The sequence below is a fragment of the Xenopus laevis genome, chromosome 8S (genome assembly GCF_017654675.1).
Source record: "Xenopus laevis strain J_2021 chromosome 8S, Xenopus_laevis_v10.1, whole genome shotgun sequence".
Lineage (NCBI taxonomy): Eukaryota > Metazoa > Chordata > Amphibia > Anura > Pipidae > Xenopus > Xenopus laevis.
In genome coordinates, this window is record NC_054386.1 from 78,139,219 (window position 1) to 78,162,955 (window position 23,737).

The 23,737-nt window shown below is 33.7% G+C and overlaps 1 protein-coding gene and 1 long non-coding RNA gene across 2 annotated transcripts; one reads left to right on the top strand and one right to left on the bottom strand.

The window, feature by feature from the left end:
- Positions 1-1,242: 1,242 nt before the first annotated feature.
- Positions 1,243-19,406, bottom strand: LOC108700185. The gene is made up of 2 exons (XR_001932961.2): positions 18,055-19,406; positions 1,243-1,759 (listed from the first exon to the last, which is right to left on the bottom strand). It is a non-coding gene; the product is annotated as an uncharacterized LOC108700185 (long non-coding RNA).
- Positions 19,407-19,639: 233 nt separating this feature from the next.
- On the top strand, positions 19,640-23,346 carry zic3.S (Zic family member 3 S homeolog). Its single transcript, NM_001087619.1, is given in 3 exon segments — positions 19,640-20,749; positions 21,723-21,886; positions 22,257-23,346. Coding segments are annotated over 3 exon segments (1,326 nt in total). The 5' UTR covers positions 19,640-19,776; the 3' UTR covers positions 22,446-23,346.
- Positions 23,347-23,737: the final 391 nt, after the last annotated feature.

Genomic DNA, 23,737 nt, shown 5'->3' on the forward strand with positions numbered 1-23,737 from the left:
GCCCATACACAGGCACATAAGTTGCCAACTCGGTCCGTCAACTGTAGCAAACCAGCCAGCTGTACCAGTGCAGTGCAATCTGTATATTATATTTTCATTACTTTAATACACTTTAATTTTTTGGTGTTACTGTTCCTTTAAGTCAGCTAGGAAATAAAAACCCCGAAGGGATATTGTACAAGTAATAGTATAAAGCACAGTGAAATGTAAGCTGCTGGGGAAAGTTTAGTATCCATAGACATTGCAGAGCCAGGTACTGCCATGTTGTTAAACTAAATTTCATATACTGTGGCACCTTCCTTTTTCTTTAAGTTTAAAATCAGCGACCGCAAATGCAGAGTGAGCGCAGCAGAGCTCACGGGCGCCATCTTCGATAGACTTCGGGTCTTACCATCACTTCCGGCGCATGCGCAGTTGTAATGAAATGGAAAACTGTTCCAACTGTGCATGTGCTGATACGCTGCTCACTTTACGAGGATTACCCGTGAGCTCCGCTACAGTCAGTATTTCGACAGGGGACACAATTCTAGGGTAACACTTAGCAGGGGGGAGTCAGGGAGGGGGGCCAGTGGGGACTTATCACCGTGGGGGGTTTAGTTCTCCTTTAATATCAGGCAATGAGTAGAAAGAGAGAAGGCTTACCAGCCAGGGGGTATAAGCTTGAGCCGGAAGTCATCCAGGCTGTGTGGATCAGTGGTGGGAGCAGCATCCCACTCACCCTCCTTTGGGATTCCTGCCAGGTATTGGTAAGTTGTTAAGTATGCTGTGTTGGGCAGCTGGGAGGTGGAGGAATGCTTGCCAGAGTTGGGCAATGGGGCAGTGTTCACCTATCTGTGGAGTGTGCTGGGGCCTCTCCAGATAAGGGCTCTGGCAGTCCATTCGCTCCTACTTGCCCATCCAGGTGCAGAGCTCTTTGGATGGCTGGCATGCAGTGGCCTGTTCATTCAGTAGAGCAATTGGTCAGGCAAACATTTCCAGTGGGGTTGATGATATACTCCAGTTATATGTTGATGATCTGCAGTTTATATGACATGGTTAATAAAGCTGTGGCCTTTTAAACCCCATCCTGGGCTCCAAGTGTCATTATTGCAACTACAGTAGTATACATGGGGGTTAAATGCAAGAGGTACATACAGGCGGCCTTAACGCTACCCAGGTCAAAAGTATTTGTGTGTGTAAAAAGTTTTTAAGTATTATTGAGTTATATTAGAAGCACACACAATAGGAACGAGCACACTTTAGAAGACTGCAGAATCTTTAACTTTACTTTCAGAAAATATAATTTCATATGAAATGCCTTATAGCTTGACAAATATTAGCATAATTATTACGTGGTTGGCAACCAGATACAGTAAAAAAAGTGCTTGATATGTGGCACAGTCACACATAAAAAAGCAATTCTTTGATTGCGTGGAAATTATACAAATCCATATATACTCTAGATGAAATAGATTATTAAACATGCAGTAACATTAGAAAACAAGTCAGAACTCTGAATTATAAAACATACTTGTGAACAGTACAAAAAAAGATGTTTCCTGTCTCATCGTCGTTTTAAAGATCAAAGAATATGTCTTTAAACTTATGTAGTTTCACAGCCAAAGTTCAGGCAGTCTTACGGGTTGGAAAGACAGAACGTGGTATGATTATGTTTAATCTGTAATAGCTTACTAAGCATGCAAACTGAGACAGGTGCAGTGACGCTGTTGAAAGATGATCTGTCCTTGGATCTGCCTTCTTCATCTTGTTTTTTACCATTCTGCATAAAACAAAACATGGAAACATTACTACATAGTTTTAGTTTATGAATGATTGATTGCCGTTATTTGTTTTAAACAATACAGCTATGGGATTCATTATTCAAAAACCCATTATCCAATAAGCTTGAAATTGTGGAAAGGCAATCTCAGAGACTCAATTTTAAGTATATAATTCAAATTTTTTTTTAAATTAATTCTTTTTCACAGTAATAATCCCAGTTCACAAGCATTCTGCATTATATATCATATACCTCTACTTTTGAAGAGTTTCTGTAACCATTAAACCAATTAAATAATAATTTTAGAAACTCCCAACTCGAAATTTGACCCTTGATAAATCTGCCCCTAAATCTACTAAAAAATCATGTAAACATAAAGTAAACACAACAGGCTGGTTTTTCTTCCAATGAAGATTAAAGGGGTGGTTCACCTTTAAGATCACTTTTAGTATGTTATAGAATGGCCAGTTCTTAGCACCTTTTCAATTGGTCTTCATTATTTATTTTTATACTTTTTGAATTATTTGCCTTTTTCATATGACTCTTTCCAGCTTTAAAATGGGGGAAACTGACCCCAACAAATGCTCTGTAAGGCTACAAATTATTATTGCTACTTTTTATTACTCATCTTTCTATTTAGGCCCTCCCATTCATATTCCAGACTCTTATTCAAATTAATGCATGGTTGCTAGGGTAATTTGGACCCTAGCAACCAGATTGCTGAAATTGCCAACTGGAGAGCTGCTGAATAAAAAGCTAAATAACTCAAAAAACACAAATAATAAAAAATGAAAACCAATTGCAAATTGTCTCAAAATATAACTCTCTACATCATACTAAATGTTAAATTAAAGGCGAACTACCCCTTTAATTATATCTTAGTTTGGATCAAGTGCAAGGTACTATTTATTACAACAGAGAAAAAGGAAATTATTTTTAAATATTTGGATTATTTGGATAAAATGAAGTCTATGGGAGACAGCCTTTCTGTAATCGGGAGCTTTTTGAATAATGGGTTTCTGGATAACGGATCCTATACATGTATTACCATTGCAATCAAATAAACCCAGTGCATATACATTCATTATAGATCTGTTAAATTAATCATTCATTGTGGACATATTGTTTTTTTACTTCTGAATGAGGTAAAGAGTAAAAAATACCATCATTTATAAATGACATTACTAAGTGGATGGAGCACAGCATGTGGTTATTAAATAAACCATATAATAGTTACATATCAATTAGTATTAATAAAAAGGTCATCGGCTCTTAGTTGTCTGTAATAAAAGCAAGGTAGTTAAACTGTAGTGTGTTTGAGTATATATATAAATATGTAGAATTGTAACTGTGTGTGTGTATATAAAGATATGAACTCATTTTCTGTTCCTTTCCAGCCTTAATTTTTATTTTTCAAGGGTTGATCAAATGATCAATTAGCCATGTAACAAGATGCGCACAGGCTGTTATGCATAGCTACTTTTCCGTTTCATTTTTAATCTATAACTACAAGAGTATAAAAACCATTTAAATGATCTTTTTTTATCTATTACTGCACTTATCTGGACAAGTTATAAATTATATTTTCTCACAATATGCTTTGCTCTGTCATTTAAAAATATTTAAGATGTTTTAGTGATTTTCCTATTTACCAAAAAATATCTTTTCTTTTCAATAAAAATATTATTGAATAATTATTATTGAATGCAAACAAAATGAATTCAGACATCTAATATACAGAACCCTATATGCTTCTTTTTCCTCTGTAGTAATAAAACAGTAGCTTGTATTTGATGAAAGCTAAACTGTATTAATCCATATTTTGGTGGTAAAACAATTTTTTAATATATATGGGGCACATTTATCAAGGGTCGAATATTGAGGGTTAATAAACCCTCAAATTCGACCCTCGAATTTAAATCCTTCTAATTCAAATATCGAATTCGAAGGAATTAGCGCAAATCCTTTGATCGATCGATCGAAGTAAAAATCGTTCAAACGAACGATAAAATCCTTCAAATCGAACGATTCGACGATTTTAAGCGAAGGAAGGATTTTTCTACGATCAAAAAAAAGGTTAGAAAAGTGCTGGGGAAGGTCCCCATAGGCTAATATTGTACCTCGGTAGGTTTAAACTGGCGAAGTATGTAGTCAACGTATGTTTTAAAGAGACAGTACTTCGATTTTTAGTTCGAATCATTCGAATCGAAGTCGAAAGTCGTAGTAGCCTGTTCGATGGTCGAAGTACCCAAAAAAATACTTTGAAATTCGAAGTTTTTTTCATTTGAATCCTTCACTCGAGCTTAGTAAATGTGCCCCTAAATGTTAACAGTATTTTTGAGAACATTGTAGTCTAAATTACAGATGGACCCTTTATCCAGAAACCCCCATGACCCAAGCATATCAGATGTTTTTTATCAACTGGATTTATTTGCAATACCATTTATGTCCCTCTGTTTTTTATTTTAGCCTACAAGAAGTAGATCAGGCTTTATTGTAAACAAATCAAAATATTTGGAAATTGTACACTTTTTTAATATAAGTGCACCTATATTGAAATTATGGGTGGACTTCTTGCTATTTTTCATGCAGTTTAACATTCAAACATTTACGAAAAACTCTATTATATTTTTGCTTATTTCATTATCATGATATTCTTCCTTTTATTCCTTAATATGTATCATTATTAAAAATATGTAAGTATTCTTGTACTCTAGTAAGTCTATTTGTTGGAATTGCTATAGAACAATGAATATTAATATTATGATTATGATTATTATTATTATTATTGTATTTTATTGATTAGATGATAAATTGTTCACTAATAATTTAATTACTGTCATTCTCTCTGTCTAATAAGTCAGTGATGTCTGCAGAGGTCACCAGCACTGTGGTTTCTTCCTTGTAAACCAATATTTAACTTCTGTAAATTTGATTGAGGAATAAATCACTTATAGCTTTGAAGCATTTAAAGAATGCACCTAATTAAAATATATTATCTATAGATTTCTTTTGATGCTTAGGAAATCTCTGTTTAATAACACCGTAAGAATTTCTTTGGTATATCTATACCTCTACTAAAAAATCATAAAGCACATTTTATCTACTTGCTAGGAGAACCCTAAAAATTAGGGACAAAAATTGACATTATTTTAATGGTGAATTATTTCACAGCTGTTAAAAAATTTAACATAGCAGAAATGAAAAAGAAACGACTAAAACTACTTCTGTACCACAAATGCCACATCTTTAAATACTCATGCTCAACATTTCTTATTGTTTTATGCCAATTTTATTACTATTAAACTATTTTATTTAGGACACTATCCTAGCTATATTATACAACTAAGTGACTGTATATGAAATTAAAATTGCATATTTTCTTTATTGTAGATCTTTATTTGACTTTTTACTGCAATTGATTAGTAATAAGAGTCTTATGCTCTGCACTTTTATTATAGTATGTGTGACTAATGGATACTCATGTATGGATAGAGGTTGAACAGAAAAATAAGTTCACTGAGGCAGAGACAATGTTACGTAAAAGCATCATGGGAAAAATGTTAGATTTAGATCTTTTATCAATTTTTATTTTGAGCAACAAGTGATTTTCTGTTGTCATTGATTTGAAACATGCTGAAATTCAATTCTATTTTATAAATCTCCATAGATGAGTAATTAAAGCACTTACAGAATCATTAGTGTGTTGTAGTCAAGTTCTGTACTCTAACACCCTATTGGAGAGCATCTAATTCTACTGCTCAAAACAGTCATATCATTTCTAACAATTTGAATAATTTTAAAAACCCAGAAAGTCTTTGATCAATGTGCCAATTCATAAAAGCAATTTTCTAGCTGGCAGGTAATATGACTAAAAGGGTTTGAAATTTATCAGGAATGCCCAATACAAATTTTAGTAAATCTGACCCAAATTACACATTTTAGGTAAGAAAAAAACAAGAAAAAGAAACGTCTGAAATTGTTCAGTATATAAATGCATGGTGCTGCATAGGGTTTTTGAAACGTATCATATCCTGTCTACTCTATGTTTGTTTCTTGTTAGAAAATCTTGCACGGATTACATAAAAATCCAGTGTTATTTTTAAAACTGTAAAACTGCAGCATTACAAGGGTAAAATACACAAAATATGCTAGAAAACAATAAATATACATTTTAAAAACAGCCTTAATAACAAGCCTTAAAGGTAAAACCTAAAGGGCATTCACGTCTCCTAATCCTTTGTGTTTTGACTGCTTCATTTGGTAGCATTTGTGCGGCACTGCTTTGCTCCTGATCAGCAAGTAGGGTTTCTTATTCTGTGCTGTCTATGATATCTATATATATATATTGAAATAGAGATAAATCATCAATTCTTTATTAAAACACCTTATTTCTGAGGCCAGTTATAGTGGCTGATTTACTCCCAGGATGTGCAGGCACTTTACAATAAACGGAATGCTGTGTATTTCAATAAAACATGGGTGTCTCCTAATGAAAGCAGTTCACCAGGATTTGAACACAACTGGTAAAGTTGAAACATATATATACATATACATATACACTATAAAATCTATAGTATTGTTTCAATTAAGAGCAAAGCAGCTTACTGGTATTCAGGCAGCACAGCACCTGCTGCCATCATGAAAAAAAGAACAGAAGTTTATAATTCACAAGAATGATCCTAATCATACAAACGCTACTGTGAAACAGGAGGCAAGGTTCTTGAGTCTCCTAAATCATATTTGTACCTTAATGATCCTGATTATTGCTGTGCATTACAATGTACTTTTAGAACCTACAAGGTTTTATAAATAACAACTTGTTAAACATCAACAGACTATGGGGCCAATATACTAACAATTTAATTTCTATTTGTTTCAAGAATCTCTATGAAGTTGTGTTTTTTTCTGTTTCTTAAAAGCTCTAAAAATGTGAGATTTATTTAGGGGTTATTTACTAAACTCTGAATGCAAAAATCACAAAAAAATCGTGATATGTTTTTATAAAATCAGACTTTTAAAAAATCACAATTTTTTCTGAATTTATTAAACCTAGAGGATGGAAAAGTCCGAATCTGAAAATCCGGCATCTCAGACCTTTCAAGGTTGCATATAAGTCAATGGGAGAAGTCACAATGATTTTTTTGATGTACGCTGGGGTTTGTGCAATACCCCGAAGTTTTCTGCGTTTTCGGGTGAAAATCATGAAAAAAAATCTTGAAAATCGGATAAAAAAATCTGAAAAATTGGGGAAAATGTAATGGACCTTTTTCAATCAATTCAGACTTTTACAGATTTTATTATTTTTTTTGCTATGAATTGTCTGAAAAATGCCAATTTTAGAGGTTTTAGAGGTATTTGTATTTTTTTAATAAAAATCGTGGTTTTAGAGAAAGTGAGTCAATTCAGAACTCTATCTTGTTTAATTTCAATCAATCTACATCTACACACAAATTAAGTAGTTAATGGGCCATACCATGGAAAAAAATACACGTTTTTTTGCCGTGGTAGAAGTCTTTAAAGTGCTACACACACAGGTTTTCAGTTGACAGTTGTGGGTCAGGGCTTAAATGAAGAGCCTCCCTTTCCCATCAATGGGCAGCAAGGCACAGTGATTCTTGCCATTCTGATTGTTGCACTAAATAGCAGCGATCAAATTACTGAGAGTGCCATAGCCCTCTCCATTGTTTCATGACAAGTGGACTCTCTGGCATTCTTACATTCATGATCATTTTGTCCACTGGATGGCACTGTTTCACTAGACTCTTTGGCTGGACTTTCATTGATCACTCAGATTATTGCTTTAATAAATGTGAATCATACCTACCAATTGGACAATTTTGCAAAAATGCAACATTTATATATATATCATCTATATGAATGATATTCATAAGATCGAAATTGCACAAGAAAAATATGGACTCTGAACATACAATGCACAGGGCTTTCTCTACTTCTAGATAGGTTACTTGTCTTCCACAGCTGCATTGGTATGGGTGGTAGGAAGTGTCAAACACATTCCAGAGACACAGAGGGCCAATAGGGGAACAGTATTGTAACAGTTCAGTATCCTATAATTCTTTAATAAACAACCTCTCAAAGTCAAAGATGTGTTACATAACGACATTGCAAAATATGTTTTGTATGCACATCCAGTATTTTTCAGTTCATGGCCTTCCCCAAAATATAAATAAATATTTTTTTTATGTTTTTTATAAGAATTAAGGATCAATGGCTTCTGGCATTATATAATAGTAATATGTTCCTTTTCTCTGTTTTCGTAGTTGCATTGCACCAGTAATCAAAACAAAATGTGTCCCTTTGCCCTAACATGATACAGGGTGAAGATTTGGTTAAGCATTGTTTACCAGAACATCTTTAATTTTCGATATTTAATCTAAATAGAATTATTAGAACAGGCCAAATGAACAAAATGATCTGATAACAGGGTAAAGTCTATGACATTCATCATTGAAGACACACAACATGACCGGGTTTTGTCACAGAGCAAAAATATGTGCTCATGTATTGATCAGAGAGAAAAAAATACCAAAAAGTCCAAAAAAATAAACAAGATTTAAGAAAAACCGAAACAAGGAAGTGGCAATGCTTTAACAGGCCCGTTGACTTGGAAATCTAAAAATAATGTAACTGTTTTGATGCGGTAGTGGTGGGTTTTTTTGCTTGTTGTTTGTCAGTGGTTCTTGGAAACAAACTGAGGGGTTATCTGGTTATTTTTTAATAATTAATAATCACCCTCTAGTTACCTAAAGGCTTTGTGTGTCAGAGTCGGTTTTCGAAAGACAGTTTATATACAGTATATCATCTAGGCAAAGATAGCACACATGAGTGATGTATTAGGCTAAACTCTCTAAAGTCTTTGGGACAATGCCTTCATATAGAGGGACAGATTGTTGCGAGGGATAACACTGGCTATTTTCATTGATGGATAGATATATAGATACAGTAGATAGATAGATAGATAGATAGATAGAGAGAGAGAGAGAGAGAGAGAGAGAGAGAGAGAGAGAGAGAGAGAGAGAGATTAGATAGATAGATAGATAGATAGATAGATAGATAGATAGATAGATAGATAGATAGATAGATAGATAGATAGATAGAATCCATGAAGATAGAAAATTGCTATGGCTTTTCTATCAACCACTTTTATTTCACAGGTCTGCAGTATTCTCAAGGATATGGAAAAAAGAGACACAGAATGACCATATCATAATGTTGCAATATGCTGTTTCTGATCAGTTAGTGAAAATAAATGCTAAGTATTCCTTCCAGTGCACACAGATATTAAAATAAAAGACCATACATAATCTGTTTATGGATAATTGTACTGTTAAATATTGCTATTTTAACATCAACCTCTGAATTTTTTTAAATTTTAACAATTGTGGCCATGATTTGAGTTCTAATAAAAGATTTGATGATCATGCAAAAAAATTATAATTAAAAACCAAAGCAACACACAATATAAATTCATATACTATCAGTGTAATGCTTTTCTGTGGTTTGTTTTTCCAAGCCTAGAAAAAGATAGAGTCAAAAAGTGTCTTTTGACTACTTTACAATTGGGGATAACTAATAAGATAAAAATCTGAACCTTATGGGGATTGTTTAGATGCAAAGTTTGAGGGTTTTATGTATTCTGTTAAAGCTCATATAACAACCCCCAAAATCAAACTCAAATTGTTTTTCTTTTTTCCCTCCCCACTGGTCTAGAAACTATAATGCTCTCAAAACAGCAAGTGAGGGATCGAATATGTAAGAATAAAGATAACAGAGTGTTAGCAGGAGGCTGCAGGCAATTTTCAAGATCAATAGAACGTATTATTTTAGGGATTATATTTCACGCAATTGCTACTAAACTTTCTTTTCAGAAATGTATGTCTTCTGATGTATTGGGGAAAATACAACACTGGGAAGGAATCAAATCTAGACCAGGTATTTATAGAGCTACAGGACCCTAGTCTTAATCATTTTTTTAATATAGCTTTATAAGGCTTGCTCCAATTATTTGTATTATGATCAATGGCATCCATTTTTTTTTATAGTTGGACATTGTTGACCTTAATTATGTATGTAACCAAATTACCTGTTACCAGTATTCAACAGATAACAACACATGATAAAAAAAAGTTTAAAAAGGATTATTAGGGTAAGCAATGCCATCCTTGTATTTTCTTGTATCACTGCTAGAACATTAGCAACATAACAGCTGCATAGAAATAATGTTATTATTCCTAAAACAAACGTCACTGAATATTTTAATTATCTAAACAGTAGCAAATAAAGTAATAAAATGAATTTGCTTCATCTTCTTGCCTGGTAAGCCCATAAACTTCTCTTATCCTTGTAAATGATTGTATTTCAGTAATGCATGCTATTTTAGTATATTAATTAACAACTTGTCCCTGTTTTATCTGCTCCTATATGGTTCATGACACGTAAAGCAATATACATACATTTCTTTGTAAATGTTTTGAGTTATTACAACTTTTCTAGGAAATGTAGTTTAGTTACCCAGTCACAAAAGAGAAGACCATTTTTCCATTGACATGCAGAAACTTGTACCACTTAAAAACCTATAATTATTATGTTTAGATCGGTGAAAAAGATTTTTTTAAAAATTGCCATATTTTTGCCAATATCTGTATTTTAAAGACAAAGTACACAAAACACAAGCAATAAACTAGTAACTGTTTGGAAAGAGCAGTATGCAGCATTATCCTCCTCTAATTCACAGTCCTAAAAGTGATAGCAAAAATGCATCAAAACATGCTGCAGTGTGATATATAAAAGCACAGCAGGATGATGTGCTTTCAGGAAGGAGACACAGTGATTGGATAGGGGTTGACTTGATTGACAAGAGCTTAGTTTAGTGGAAAGGAGACACGCAAGCTTCACAGCTTGATTTCTTTTCTAAAATATATCATTCTACCTTTGAAAAGTGCCGCATGCTACATGAAAATAATGTTTCATGGCTTGTTTTAATCGTTTGGAGATGCTCACTAAATACTGGCAAAATAAAGTAATTTTTCTTGTATTTAATTATTAAGCAAAATATTTCAACGGTGTTGTTAGAAAGATATTTTTAGAAGTATAGCTCAAAATGTCTGTATCTACAGTGATTTTAAATAGATTTTTGGTTTCAAAATATATTTAGTAGCTATAATAACTTAGAAAAGATTTCTGTGGCATATGACATTTTTAGAATCTGTTTTCAATAGATAAGATAAGATAATAGATCTGACACTTTAATGAAATATAAACATCTCTTTATGGCCATCAAGATGGGTGAAATACTTTCAACGTTAAAAAATATTTAAGACTATTAAATATGATACATGCATCTTTTTATACCCAAAAACCTGTATTTACTCAGAATATGAATAAATAAATGATCTTATTGTAAAAAAAAAAAAGGTAAGGCACTTATCCACATGGTATCAGAAAATAAAGACAAGTCCAATATGTTGCCCTATCTCTTTAAAGAGGTCAGTGGGTCAAGACGAAGGTCAGAGTATCTTAGGTGTTGAAAGGAAATAGGTTTTATGATCTGGCTACATTTAAACAACATAATAACAGAGCTAACAGGATTAAAGTCAGGCAAATACTAATTGACCGATGTTGTCATTGTGACCTATAACTAAGGCCTTTTTACTGTAAAGGTTGCTGTTTGTTAAGAAATATAAAAGAATGCAGAATGAACATCAACAAATACATGCACAATACTTCAATGATAATGAAGTATCTCCTCAAGATAACAGTACCGTTTGTATTTCACTTGATATTTTACTTTGCTTTATTTTATGTGCTGTAATATACATTAACAGTAAAAGTAGATATACTGTTTTAGCTTTCAGTCATGAAAATAAGATTGCCTCTGTTTTTTGGTGAAAGTGTAGGCCCATAATAAAATGTGGAATTATTAAAAGTAATAGTTAAACATTACATTTACAGACTTTATTAAGTGCTTATCAGAACATCCAATTGGTCAGTTCTTTTTTTTTTTGTGTTCACCAAGAGCAAAAAGAAGTGTTAATGTATAGCTGACCAAAATATGGTTTTCGGGGGAGGGGCAAACTTTTTTTTTTCTCAGAAGATACTTTTCTGGGTGGGGCGATCTTTGAATTTTCATTTTATTGCTAGTGGATTTTTATAAATTTAAAATGATGTACCAGTGTATGATTTTACTGTTATATTTGCATATTAAAAATTATATGATATATATGTCTGTTAATTTTAATGTCTCTCTCTCTCTCTCTCTCTCTCTCTCTCTCTCTCTCTCTCTCTCTCTCTATCTCTCTCTCTCTCTATCTCTCTCTCTCTCTCTTTCTCTCTCTTTATATATATATATATATATTGCACTTTGAAAAAGGCTGGTGTTCCAGTTTTTTTTTGTGCCCATATTAAAGATTTTTATAATTTTCCGTTAGACCTGTGAGTGCTATTTCCACGGACTATACATATATATTTATATACAGACTGATTTAGCTATGCATGCACAGTGTTTCCTGTCTATTTCAATTTACAAATTATACTGTACTATCTTTCTTTTTCTTACAATGAAATATGCAGGCTAAAGGATTATTTTAACTATATAATTCACACTCAAAGTGTAATTCTTTCTATACACATTCATTCACTCAGTCTCTCACATCCAATTAGCATAATGTTCTACTTTTATGGCTTGCTTTTAAAGCAGAATCAAAATTTATGACACAGCAATACTGATTGCATAATTACTGTGTTGTGATACAAAATTCTAGGTTAATTGAATTTCTTAACTCTATTTAGATTTCAATTGTAAACAATTTTTAAGAAGGCTGCACTTGCTTTGCTCCTATATCTGTATGTTGGTATTTATATTAAAATAACTAATTAGTATATATTTGGGGAATGCAACCCGAGCAGATTTGATCGGAGTTTGTAGCAGAAAATATTGAGATAAGTTCGGACTTTGATAAATAACCCCCTAATTGTGTAATTGTTGGGGAAGGTGTAAGATTATTTTATAGCTAAAAAAGTTTCAAAAATGAATAACTTACATAAAGAAAGCGAATGAATTCTTGAACTTAAAAAAAGGAAAACAAGTTGCCCCCCCTTTTTACTATGACAATGGATCCAGGGGATTTCTGCCCCAGTGAAAGAACTCTGATGGTTTTATTAGCAATGAGCCAAAACTTGAGCACAAGTCCTCTGCTTCTCATGATGGAGTGGCTATTTAGTCTGCCTGCAGTGGGATTTAACTATTCAGGTACGCAATCAAGGAGTTTTCACATGGAAAAGTTGACTGAGTTGTTCATGGGACCCCTAAGATAGCCCTGGATATGACTAACCAATACAAATGCATATAGAATGGAAAGCTGCAAAGCATTATACTATCTGTCAAATGCAAAGTATAAATAAGTATTTGTCTGCATCTAAGGATGCTTAGGAAGGATAAAGAGGATTGGTAACAAGAAATACAGGGAAGTTCTGAGAATAATCATAATATTTACATGAATGATGGAGTGTGCTTTAGTGCAAAAAGAGAGGAGAAAGTATGGTGAAGTTGGTTTTTTTGGGGGGGAGCTCTAGTTCCGTTTGTAATTAAAAAAAAAAGAAACCATTGTTGTGATGGCTGATTCAGTTAATGTCTTTAAGAATGGCTTGGATGATTTTTTGGACAGACATAATATCAAAGGCTATTGTGATACTAAACTCTATAGTTAGTATAGATATGGGTATATATAATTTATGTGAAAGTAGGGAGGGGTGTGTGTATGGATGCTGGGTTTTCATTTGGAGGGGTTGGACTTGATGGACTTTGTCTTTTTTCAACCTGATTTAACTATGTAACTATGTAACTATGTAACTATTATTTTATGTTCCACTGTGATGCAAACGTATTTACACTTTGGTTTATCTAAAAAGACAAAGGCACACCTTTTCAAAGTCAGTTACCTCACACAACATCTGTTTATGTTAATGCAAGGAGGAAATGGAATTGGTGAAAGTAAACAGCAGCAGCCACACCTGATTACAATACTTTTGAATCACTAACAAAAGGAATTTGGTTTAGATCACCTTGAATATTGAGTAAAACTTGCTTTTCAAGTTAAATCAACATTTGAAATTAGCTTAAACATGAATACACTCCTTTTGAGGATAATTGATACATACAGCTCTCTCTCTCTCTCTCTCTCTCTCTCTACATAAATATAAATATATGTGCATATTTTTTTCTGTAACTACCTAGATACTCTTCTTACAGGCATTTGTTGTGAGGAGTAAATAAAACAATGTCAAATATGTAGAATTTAACTTTTATTTATTTTTTTGTAGCAAGATTGCACATTATTTTGATTGTATATAATAAGTATTTAGCAAATTAATGGGTAGTGTAAATGTGTGCGCGTTTGTGTATTTATTACAGTAATTTCAAAAGTTTACTCTTGATTATTGTGTCTTTTAAAGGAGGAAAATACGGAAGCCTAGTTTATAGATGGATTTACTTGTAAAGGCTTTGGAGAATTTTTAGGAGACCAGCTTTTAACACTTATGAAATATACTTGGGGGCAGATTTATCAAGGGTCGAAGTGAATTCGAGGGAATTTTAGAAGTAAAAAAATTTGAAATTCGAAGTAATTTTTTGGATACTTGGACCATCGAATAGGATACTACCACTTAGAATTTACTTTGATTCGATAAAATCGTTCGAATCATTCGGAATACGATCGTACGATGTATAAAATCCTCCGACTTCGAATGCCGGAGAATTCTATTCAATGGTCGTATTTCGAAGTTTGTTCTACTTCGAAATTCGACCCTTGATAAATCTGGCCCTTGGTGTTATTAAAAAAATGATGTGTATGTGCCCACTTATACTATTCAATACTGCTGAGATACTTTCCAACAATGGCATCTACAACAACTATACATTTCTATAAGTCAATATATGCACACATTATTTATGTAGTGTGGTTATGTATGAAAAATAACATGTGTTAAGCAGTTAACTGGTGTCAGTTGTTGCGATACATTTGTCAACTGCAATAGCTATCTTAAAAGCAGGAGATCCTGGTGCTGGGCCTTTGTAATTCCAGCTAGTTAGAGGGTTCTTTATTGCTTAAATAGGCAGAGGAAATGTAAAAAGTAAAATAAAACTTGGTACCCGAGGGGTGTGCCAAGAATTCTCAGCTGATAGTGTAGGTATAAAGGGATGGGATATTCAGACTCTCATGTCTTCGAGTAGCTTGGTGCTTGCGGATCCCCCCAGGGCACAGTCACGCTGAAAGGGTCAATAAACTGTGTTTCCCCGTAAAAGAAGCAGTACAATAAAACCACCCTCCAGGTCACAGGTCACCTCATCACTGATTGAGATATTCTCAACTTTCTTTTACTCTGCAGCTAAAGTTACTGCACACACAAGAAACATCTAAACGGCAAAAAAAGGGGAACAGCTTTCCATTTTGCTGTTTACTGCAGCATATGTGTCATCTCAGGCCCTGCTCCACTGGACAGCAATCATCAGACTCTGAAGAAGCATATATTTTATTGGCTTTGTGTTTCTCATAAAAAGCTAAACTATATTTGTTTTTGCACAGATAAACCTACTGTATATGACTTGAATTGTCTTTTTAAAAACACAAAACATTATTAGTTGGCTTTTTTGTTTAATACAATGATTTGTAAACGTGAAACCTAAAATACTAACGAATCTATTATCAAGTGTCACGTCATTTTCTAAAATAGTCTTTTGTCAAGTTAAGCAAAGAAACATTGGCCACATTTGTACTGATAGATTGACAATATTTCAATTTCAGTATTTAAAAAAATATTATAAACCAGGTAATTTATCCGTTCTGCTGATATTCCGCTACAAATATATTTTAATCTCTGCAAATAATTGTCCACCTCTGTTGTCAAATGACAATTCAGCAAAATAGCTACTTCAGATATACATCTAGGTAAGATAGATATTATTTTTTGTGAATTTAATTCAGGATCTCAATCATGCACACGTTAAAAGTAATTACAGATATCGTTTGGTAATGTTCATTTGTTCATTTTCAGAGAACAGTTTTGTTCTAAGTTTAATTATTATCAAAAATGGGGCGCACATCCATATATATCTAAATCTATATAGATTAGATTAGCGGGTACCCAGGTAGATACCCTAGTAAACAGTGTGCACCTTCAGGACTGTAAATATATATATATATATATATATATATATATATATATATATATATATATATATATATATATATTATAGATATGTATTTATATATTTATCATTGTCTACTATGTTGCTTGAGAGATAATTCTGCAATTACAAAAAGCTAATGTATCTGCTGATTAATATTGTTTCTTTCCCCAAACATAGCATTTTGTAATGAAAGCAAATGACTGCTAACAAGAGTGAGTATCTACTTGCTTGGAGGAAATCCGTGATGTGTTTGTGAGAATTCGTTTCTTTAACTAGATGCCAGTACAGCCCCTTTTTATTTCCTTGCCAGGCCTGTGTTTACTTCAGTAGATACCTCAGAAGTTCAAGTGTACATGTGATTAAACTCCCGTGATTGACAACGGCAATGAAAATCTCTCATTTGTTTGTGGCCTCCCTTTAGTTGCTCCACAAAAGCACAGTCAATAAAAATCAGTTTATCATAAATAAAGGTTAACTCCTTGAAAGCGAAAAATTTAATTTGATATATAATAATACAATGATATACAAAGGTACTTTAGTAGCAGTTCAGACAAAGACTGGTAATACAAATAAAATGGATTCAAATAATTTTCAATTGATATCATGCTAATATACATTAGCATATTAGCATCAAGGGTGGAAAAGATATGTGCAATATACATTATAATGCTACTTATTCCTCAGTAACAAGGGATGTTAAGATTTTTTCAGTTATGTCCCATTTTTTAGAATAGAATAAAGCTAAACTACCATTGAACACCATCTCTAAAAATATATTTTTCTATATATATAGCAACATTTACAAATACAAAGAATTGATTGTAATTATCAAATGCCATCATCATGTTTTAATATATCTATGTGTAAATATGTCAATATATAAAGTTGGATTAAAATATAGATCAAATATAAGCCAATGTTATTAACTCTTTGTCATTTTTCTTTTAAATTTGAAATAAAGTTATGCGAAAGTCTCCTTTGGTTAGCTGGATTTATACTTTCTTGAAATATAGCCCTAAGAAAATATTTCTCAGTATCTATAATTGCTTGAAGTATATCTATCTCTTTTTTTCTATTACTTGTCATTCATTTTCTCTGGGAAATATTTCCCGAATAGTAAGTGTGTTTTTTTTTAAGATAGATTGCCATTACAATTCTTTGACTGCAATTCTTGACTCTTTTTGGATGCACTGAAAGGCTCCCATACAGTTTAGAGCTTTGCCAAAAGGTTACAGTGGGAAGTTTGCGTTTTCTTTTCAAGGGATTGTTTATTTTTCTTTACACATCTGGATGGCTTTACACACACAAAGAAAGACAACATGGCTTAAAAACCTAAATCGTGAAACACAGTCTTCTTTAGCCACATTTTTTTTTTTCTTTGCTTCTTTGGAAGTGGAATGTTTTATTATAATGTATGAAATGAAGGGAAGAAAATACAGAGGCGGACTGCTGCTGTGGCCTCTGAAAAAGCTAATGGTCATTTATCCTTACTGGTTTCAGGTCGGCAACTTCACAGACAATTCACAATGTATTCTCAGTTGATGGTCTAATTAAATTATGCCTTTTTTGTCACAGAAACAAGGGAACATATGCCGGAGCTAATTAATTATCTTATTGGAACCATATAGTGTGTGTACGCAGTCACATAAACAGGTAACCCAGCTAGGTTATTTGCTTAAAATAAGTCAATAAACCACTGAAAGGGGATAGGTTTGAAGAAAAACTTTGCTGACACCTATAAAAGAACAAGTGAATGACTAGAAATCTTAGCAGATTTCTATAGGAGGCTCTGTGACGAGGAGGGCATTTGAAATGTATTGCATTCACCAAAGAAACATCAAAGACTACTACATACTGCATTGAGATAAGCTTTGCATCTATCAAAAAAAAATACAAGTTCCCAGGCATACTAGTTAGAAATGCAAGCCTTCTTGCACCATGATACCCAGGTTAAGTGATCTCTAGCAATTTTTTTTTACACTTTGTAGGTATGCTTTCTTAAACCATCCACTATAACAGATTTCAGTTGGACTAGTCTAAAGCTGCAAAATACAAGCTGCAGTAATTTAAGACAAGAGACACTCACCTTTAACTTTTAGTGTGTTCTTGGTAGATATGTAGCATGAATTTTGATGGAAGATGGTTTTACTACTGAAGCTGATTTTTATAGGGGTGGAGTTTTTTTTTTTAAGCAAAACTCTAAAATAAAGAATGTGAAGTCTTTCCTTGGGCTGATTGGGGGAAGGTTGTGAAAAGACTGCAGTTATAAAGCACTGCTTGAAGCAGTCTCCCAATGCGTCTCTGAACTTGATCAGATTTTATGTTTCCTGCAGAGAGACAGCGACAATCCTGTGAAAGTGGCTCAATAGACAGACTTTTGGGCTCAGCAAATCTCAGGATATTACAATTACAGCCATCTTTCTCTTTGCCTTTTATTCCGAATCTTACTCCCTATAGTTCTTTGCAAATGCTTTCCCCTAAAGAAAAGGATTGAATTTATAGAGCTGTCTCAAGCAGATAATCATTGTTAGACAAATGCATTATTTCCAAAAATCCTTTTCTCTGTGTATTAGTGGGAGCGATCTATGCATGTCTATATGATGAAGGTTTTATGTATTGAGTTCATACATTTTTTTTTCCATAGTATGATTTTTCTGTGAAGTTCTAACAGAGAAAACAAACAGGGCATCTACAGTACATTTTGCATTTAAGTCTACCAGCCAGTTTAATCATATGCTTGTCTCTCCCCTTCTGTAAAAGAAAAAGGGCAATGCTTTGATAATTGGGAGTCAAATACAGTTATGCTGCACGGAAAGGCTCACTTACGAACTATATATGATGATATATATGATATATAAAAAAAATAAAATAAATAAGGTAAACAACATGCTTTGGCATTCATACAAAAAATTTAGTACCTCCAGTTTTATATAACCCATGCTTAAACCTTGCTTGTGATTTAATAATAAATTTAAACCAACCCCAAATAGAAAGGAGCCACTTAAGATTTCAGTGAACTAGTGTTTCTTTCAAGAAACAATGGCATTATGGCAGCAATACTGTTTACCTTATGCAGTACACTCATAAGTTTTCTGCAGATGTGGAGAAAAAAGCAGTTAAAAGGAAAGCTAGTGCTTTAAATCAGAGGCAGAACTGCTCATTCAGTAACTCATGAACTGCAAAGCTGTTCTGTTGCTTTTGTTCTCAAAGCTCTTGGAGTTTTTATAGAGAATTGCTGAGACATAACGGTTTAGTTCTTAAAAGAATAGTCATAGGTTTACAATGTTTATGAAGATGCTGCAAGGCATTCTCAGATTATAGAATGTGTGGGAAAATATTTGTTCATTCAAGTATCTGTTAACTCTTGAAGTCCTGGAAGATGATGCCAAACATCTTTCCACAATCCATCCTGGGCACTTGCAGCAACTAAAGGGTTAAACTTACCTGCAAACACTCAACAGCAGTAGACCAATCAAGGCTGTGATATTAGTGGCTCTGCCATATTCAGTGCTAAACTCTGTCAATCAAGAGTTCATAGGCAAATGGGTGCCTGGGGTTGGGTTCTTTTGACACTCCCCCAGCTGAGTTTCTATTGGTGCAATTCAGACTGCCTCCTGAGTTGGTTTATGTGTGAGCAGTGAGTGATTGACTTTATCAGTCCAAGGACATTACTCAGTTGGAGAGGGTGAACTGTTTCCAGGATTTTCGGAAGCAAAAGGAATTAAAAGATAACTTTTTCCCCCCGAACATTCCACATGAACTGTATCCAGTGCTGACCACAGATCAGCTTGTACTGCTCAGCTCATTCATGACAATGCTATTAGATGGAGGACCGCAGTTTCCCACCCTGGGAGTTGGTGGGTTTGGGACAGCTCGCCATCATGAGATGTCCAACCGAGATGCTGGCATGGGGCTTAATCCATTCACTGAGCCTTCTCATGCTGCGGCTTTTAAGCTCAGTCCAGCAAGTCATGATCTTTCTTCAAGCCAGAGCTCAGCTTTTACCCCACAGGCTTCTGGATATGCCAGTTCACTTGGACATCATGCTGGGCAGGTGCCATCTTACGGTGGTGCAGCCTTTAACTCAACACGCGATTTCCTTTTCCGAAATCGTAACTCTGGAATTGCAGACTCATCTTCTGCAGGCAGTCAACATGGACTTTTTGCCAACCATGGGCCCCCAGGAATTGGTGAGCCCCCAGGACACCTGATCTTCCCCGGACTTCATGAGCAAAGTTCCAGCCATACATCATCCAATGGACATGTGGTCAATGGTCAAATGCATTTAGGACTCAGAGGAGATATTTTCGGACGTCCAGATCCTTATAGGGCAGTGCCCAGCCCGAGGACAGATCATTATGCTGCTGCCCAATTCCATAATTATAATCACATGAATATGAGCATGAATGTAGCTGCTCACCATGGCCAAGGGGCTTTCTTTAGATACATGAGGCAACCCATCAAACAAGAGTTATCGTGTAAATGGCTTGAGGAATCAACAATGAACCATCCTCAGAAAACCTGTGACAGGACATTTAGCAGCATGCATGAACTGGTTACACATATGACAATGGAACATGTTGGGGGTCCAGAACAAAATAATCACATATGCTACTGGGAGGAATGTCCCAGGGGAGGTAAATCTTTTAAAGCAAAGTATAAACTAGTGAATCATATCAGGGTGCATACCGGAGAAAAACCCTTTCCATGCCCCTTCCCTGGATGTGGGAAAATCTTTGCACGTTCAGAAAATCTCAAGATCCACAAAAGAACTCATACAGGTAAGGCATTATTTTTTCTTTTACTCGAATAAAAAATATTATAGAAACCACAAATATTTTGTTTTCGTTTAGGCTTATCGATTTGAGATTATTGTTTTGGTTTGCAAACTGCAAGTACATTTATGAGAAATGTATAGCTACATATCCATTCATTTTATCAATTCTTTTTCTTAGCATTTTAATTCAATGCTACATTCTATCAAAAAATACAAGTAAAACAATGTTTATACTGCAAAGATTCTGTGGGGAAAAAATAACAACAGAATTTTAACATTTTCTGAGATGCTAAGAATAAAATAAGATTTTTTAAGAACTAGTGTTCTCGGAGTTCAGTCCCCCTGATTACTGAAAAGTAAACCATACAAATGCTAATTAAATCTAATTTTCACTTGCTTCCGTTCTTTTTTTACCCTTGATTGGCACATCTTCTAAACAGTGATACTTTTGTCAAAGTATTTTTATTAGGAATTCTTTGATTAAAGTATTAAACTGCTTAAGAATAAAATGAATCTGATATATGCAAAAAAATCCTTCCTCATGATGTAAACTACACTTATTTTAACCCTTTTAAATACATAACTTGGAACTTGATGCTGCTTTGCTACTAAGCATCCAAGGCTATACTTTTTTACACTTCTTTAAGCTGCATCATTGTATTTACTGGCCACAAATTTAAAGCTGATTGAATTTAGTTATAACACAAGAGACAGCAGATTGCTTGACCTGTTTTATAGGATTTGTATGGGTGTGTTTTTGTATTTTATGAAGTGTAAATTTGTCTTGTTAAAATTTTCACTGTAAACAGCTGATATCGTATGGGAGTGTTTAGGAAAGAGATCAGTCTCAGGCAACAATGTGAATTTCATTAAGTAAAATCAGACGAGTAAATTATAGAACATAGTCGTACCACAAAAATGTGAAAAAATATCTTACAGATTTCAGTTTTATTAAATATCTTTTGTATTTTCCCTAGGTGAGAAGCCATTCAAGTGTGAGTTTGAAGGCTGCGATAGAAGGTTTGCAAACAGCAGCGACAGGAAAAAACATATGCATGTGCACACGTCAGATAAGCCATATATCTGCAAAGTGTGTGATAAATCCTACACTCACCCCAGCTCCCTAAGAAAGCACATGAAGGTAAGTTTTATTGTTCTGAATTAACATGCTTAAATGTTGTAAAGAAATATTTGTACATATAAATAGGTATGAAATAAAAAATAAAAATGAGGAATTCCACAGTTTCTGTTTACTCTCAAATTCCTCTGTCACAACCGGTGAACTATACCTTCACCACAAACCTAAACTTCACCCGAGAATGCCTTATAATATTTATATTTTTAATGATCATAAACAATTTCATATTTTTATACTTTATTGGCATATATCAATTGTGTTTCTTCTATAGTTATCTACTCAATTCAGGATGCGTTTACGGCCTTACAAATTACGTTCATTATGAACATTTCATTGCATAACAGTTTTATCTAATTTTATACTCTGCTTTTAGGTTCATGAATCACAAGGGTCTGATTCTTCCCCTGCTGCCAGCTCAGGGTACGAATCTGCTACCCCACCAGCAATGGTTTCTGCCAACAGTGAGGAACCTTCCAAAAATTCATCAGCAACACATCAGACTAACAACAATTCTCATAACACAGGACTACTTCCACCTAATTTTAACGAATGGTATGTCTGAGCAAAATGTAGAGAGGCCTAGTCATGCTCAACAAAAGGACCATGTGCAAAAAAACAGAATCCAATTTTTTTTATGTTGAACCAAGGCGGAAATGGAATTTACCACACAAGCAACAGTATAGGGCTTCATCTTGTTAAAATAATTTACCAACATTTTCTAAAGATGGCTACAGACTAACAAAGCCCTTTTCTCAGGATCTGAACACATTTTTTGGTGTTTGTATTTCCTCTGATTTTATGCCCTTTTCATTTTAACAACTTCACTCCTTTTTTTTTTTTTTAAAGAAATTAAGAGGTCTTTAGCTAATGTACTTAAAATTCTCTTCACCTTTGTGGTGAATGTTAAACTCTCACATTCTTAAACAGTGCCAAAGTCTTGTTATTTCTTGAACCTAACTCAAAGCATTACACTTGTGAATGTATTCCTTGTCTTATAGGGTCAAAGCTGTTGTGTGGCATATTTTCAGAAATGGGAATGTGATGTTCATACACAGATTGTGACCATTTAGTACAGTTGCCTTTTGTAAGAACTTTTGTAAATACTTATCCACGATGCCATATATTTATCATTTGTAATTTAATTATTGATACAAGTGCCGGGAACTGAACAATATTTATGAGAAAAAAAGTTTTTCTAACAAAACTCTGTATAGCTTTTGGTTATAACTGCTTTAGCATTAAAAATGATTGTTTTGAAGAATTCCCATTTAAGCTGTCTAACAAATGTTTGTTTACGTCATGCAATGCTGAAACTAATGACAATATTCTGATTCTGCTGTATTAATTGGTCATCAAAAACTATAATTTTTCAGCTTGTTTGAGCAATACTTGTAGATATATAAAATATTTAAGATAAAATCCTATTTATTTTGAAGAATAAAGTATAACTGAAGTACTTGTTGACATTTGGCAGGTAACTCAAATATTTCTAATCAATTCAACTTGGTACATTGACATCTCTAATATCTCATCTGAGCTTCAAATCACAATATCTGGGCTCTCTGCTCCTCATCTTCAAAATGCAAAGCTTTTGATGGGTTCAGTTTTATCATGTTCTCAAAAGGAGTAAGGTTCATGTGCTACACGTTCAGTAATGCCCTTGTTAATTTACATAGCTACATTTTTGGCAGTTAGATTAGTTAGTAAACCCTCCCTTGTCCTCTGTAGGCCCAATATAAAATTCAAATATAAATTGCAATACTTTAGCCTCAGCGGGTTTGGCTATGTTTTAAACTGCAAGGAAAGTGGCCAAAACATGTATAATGTTATCACAGAAAATATTCTCGCATATTT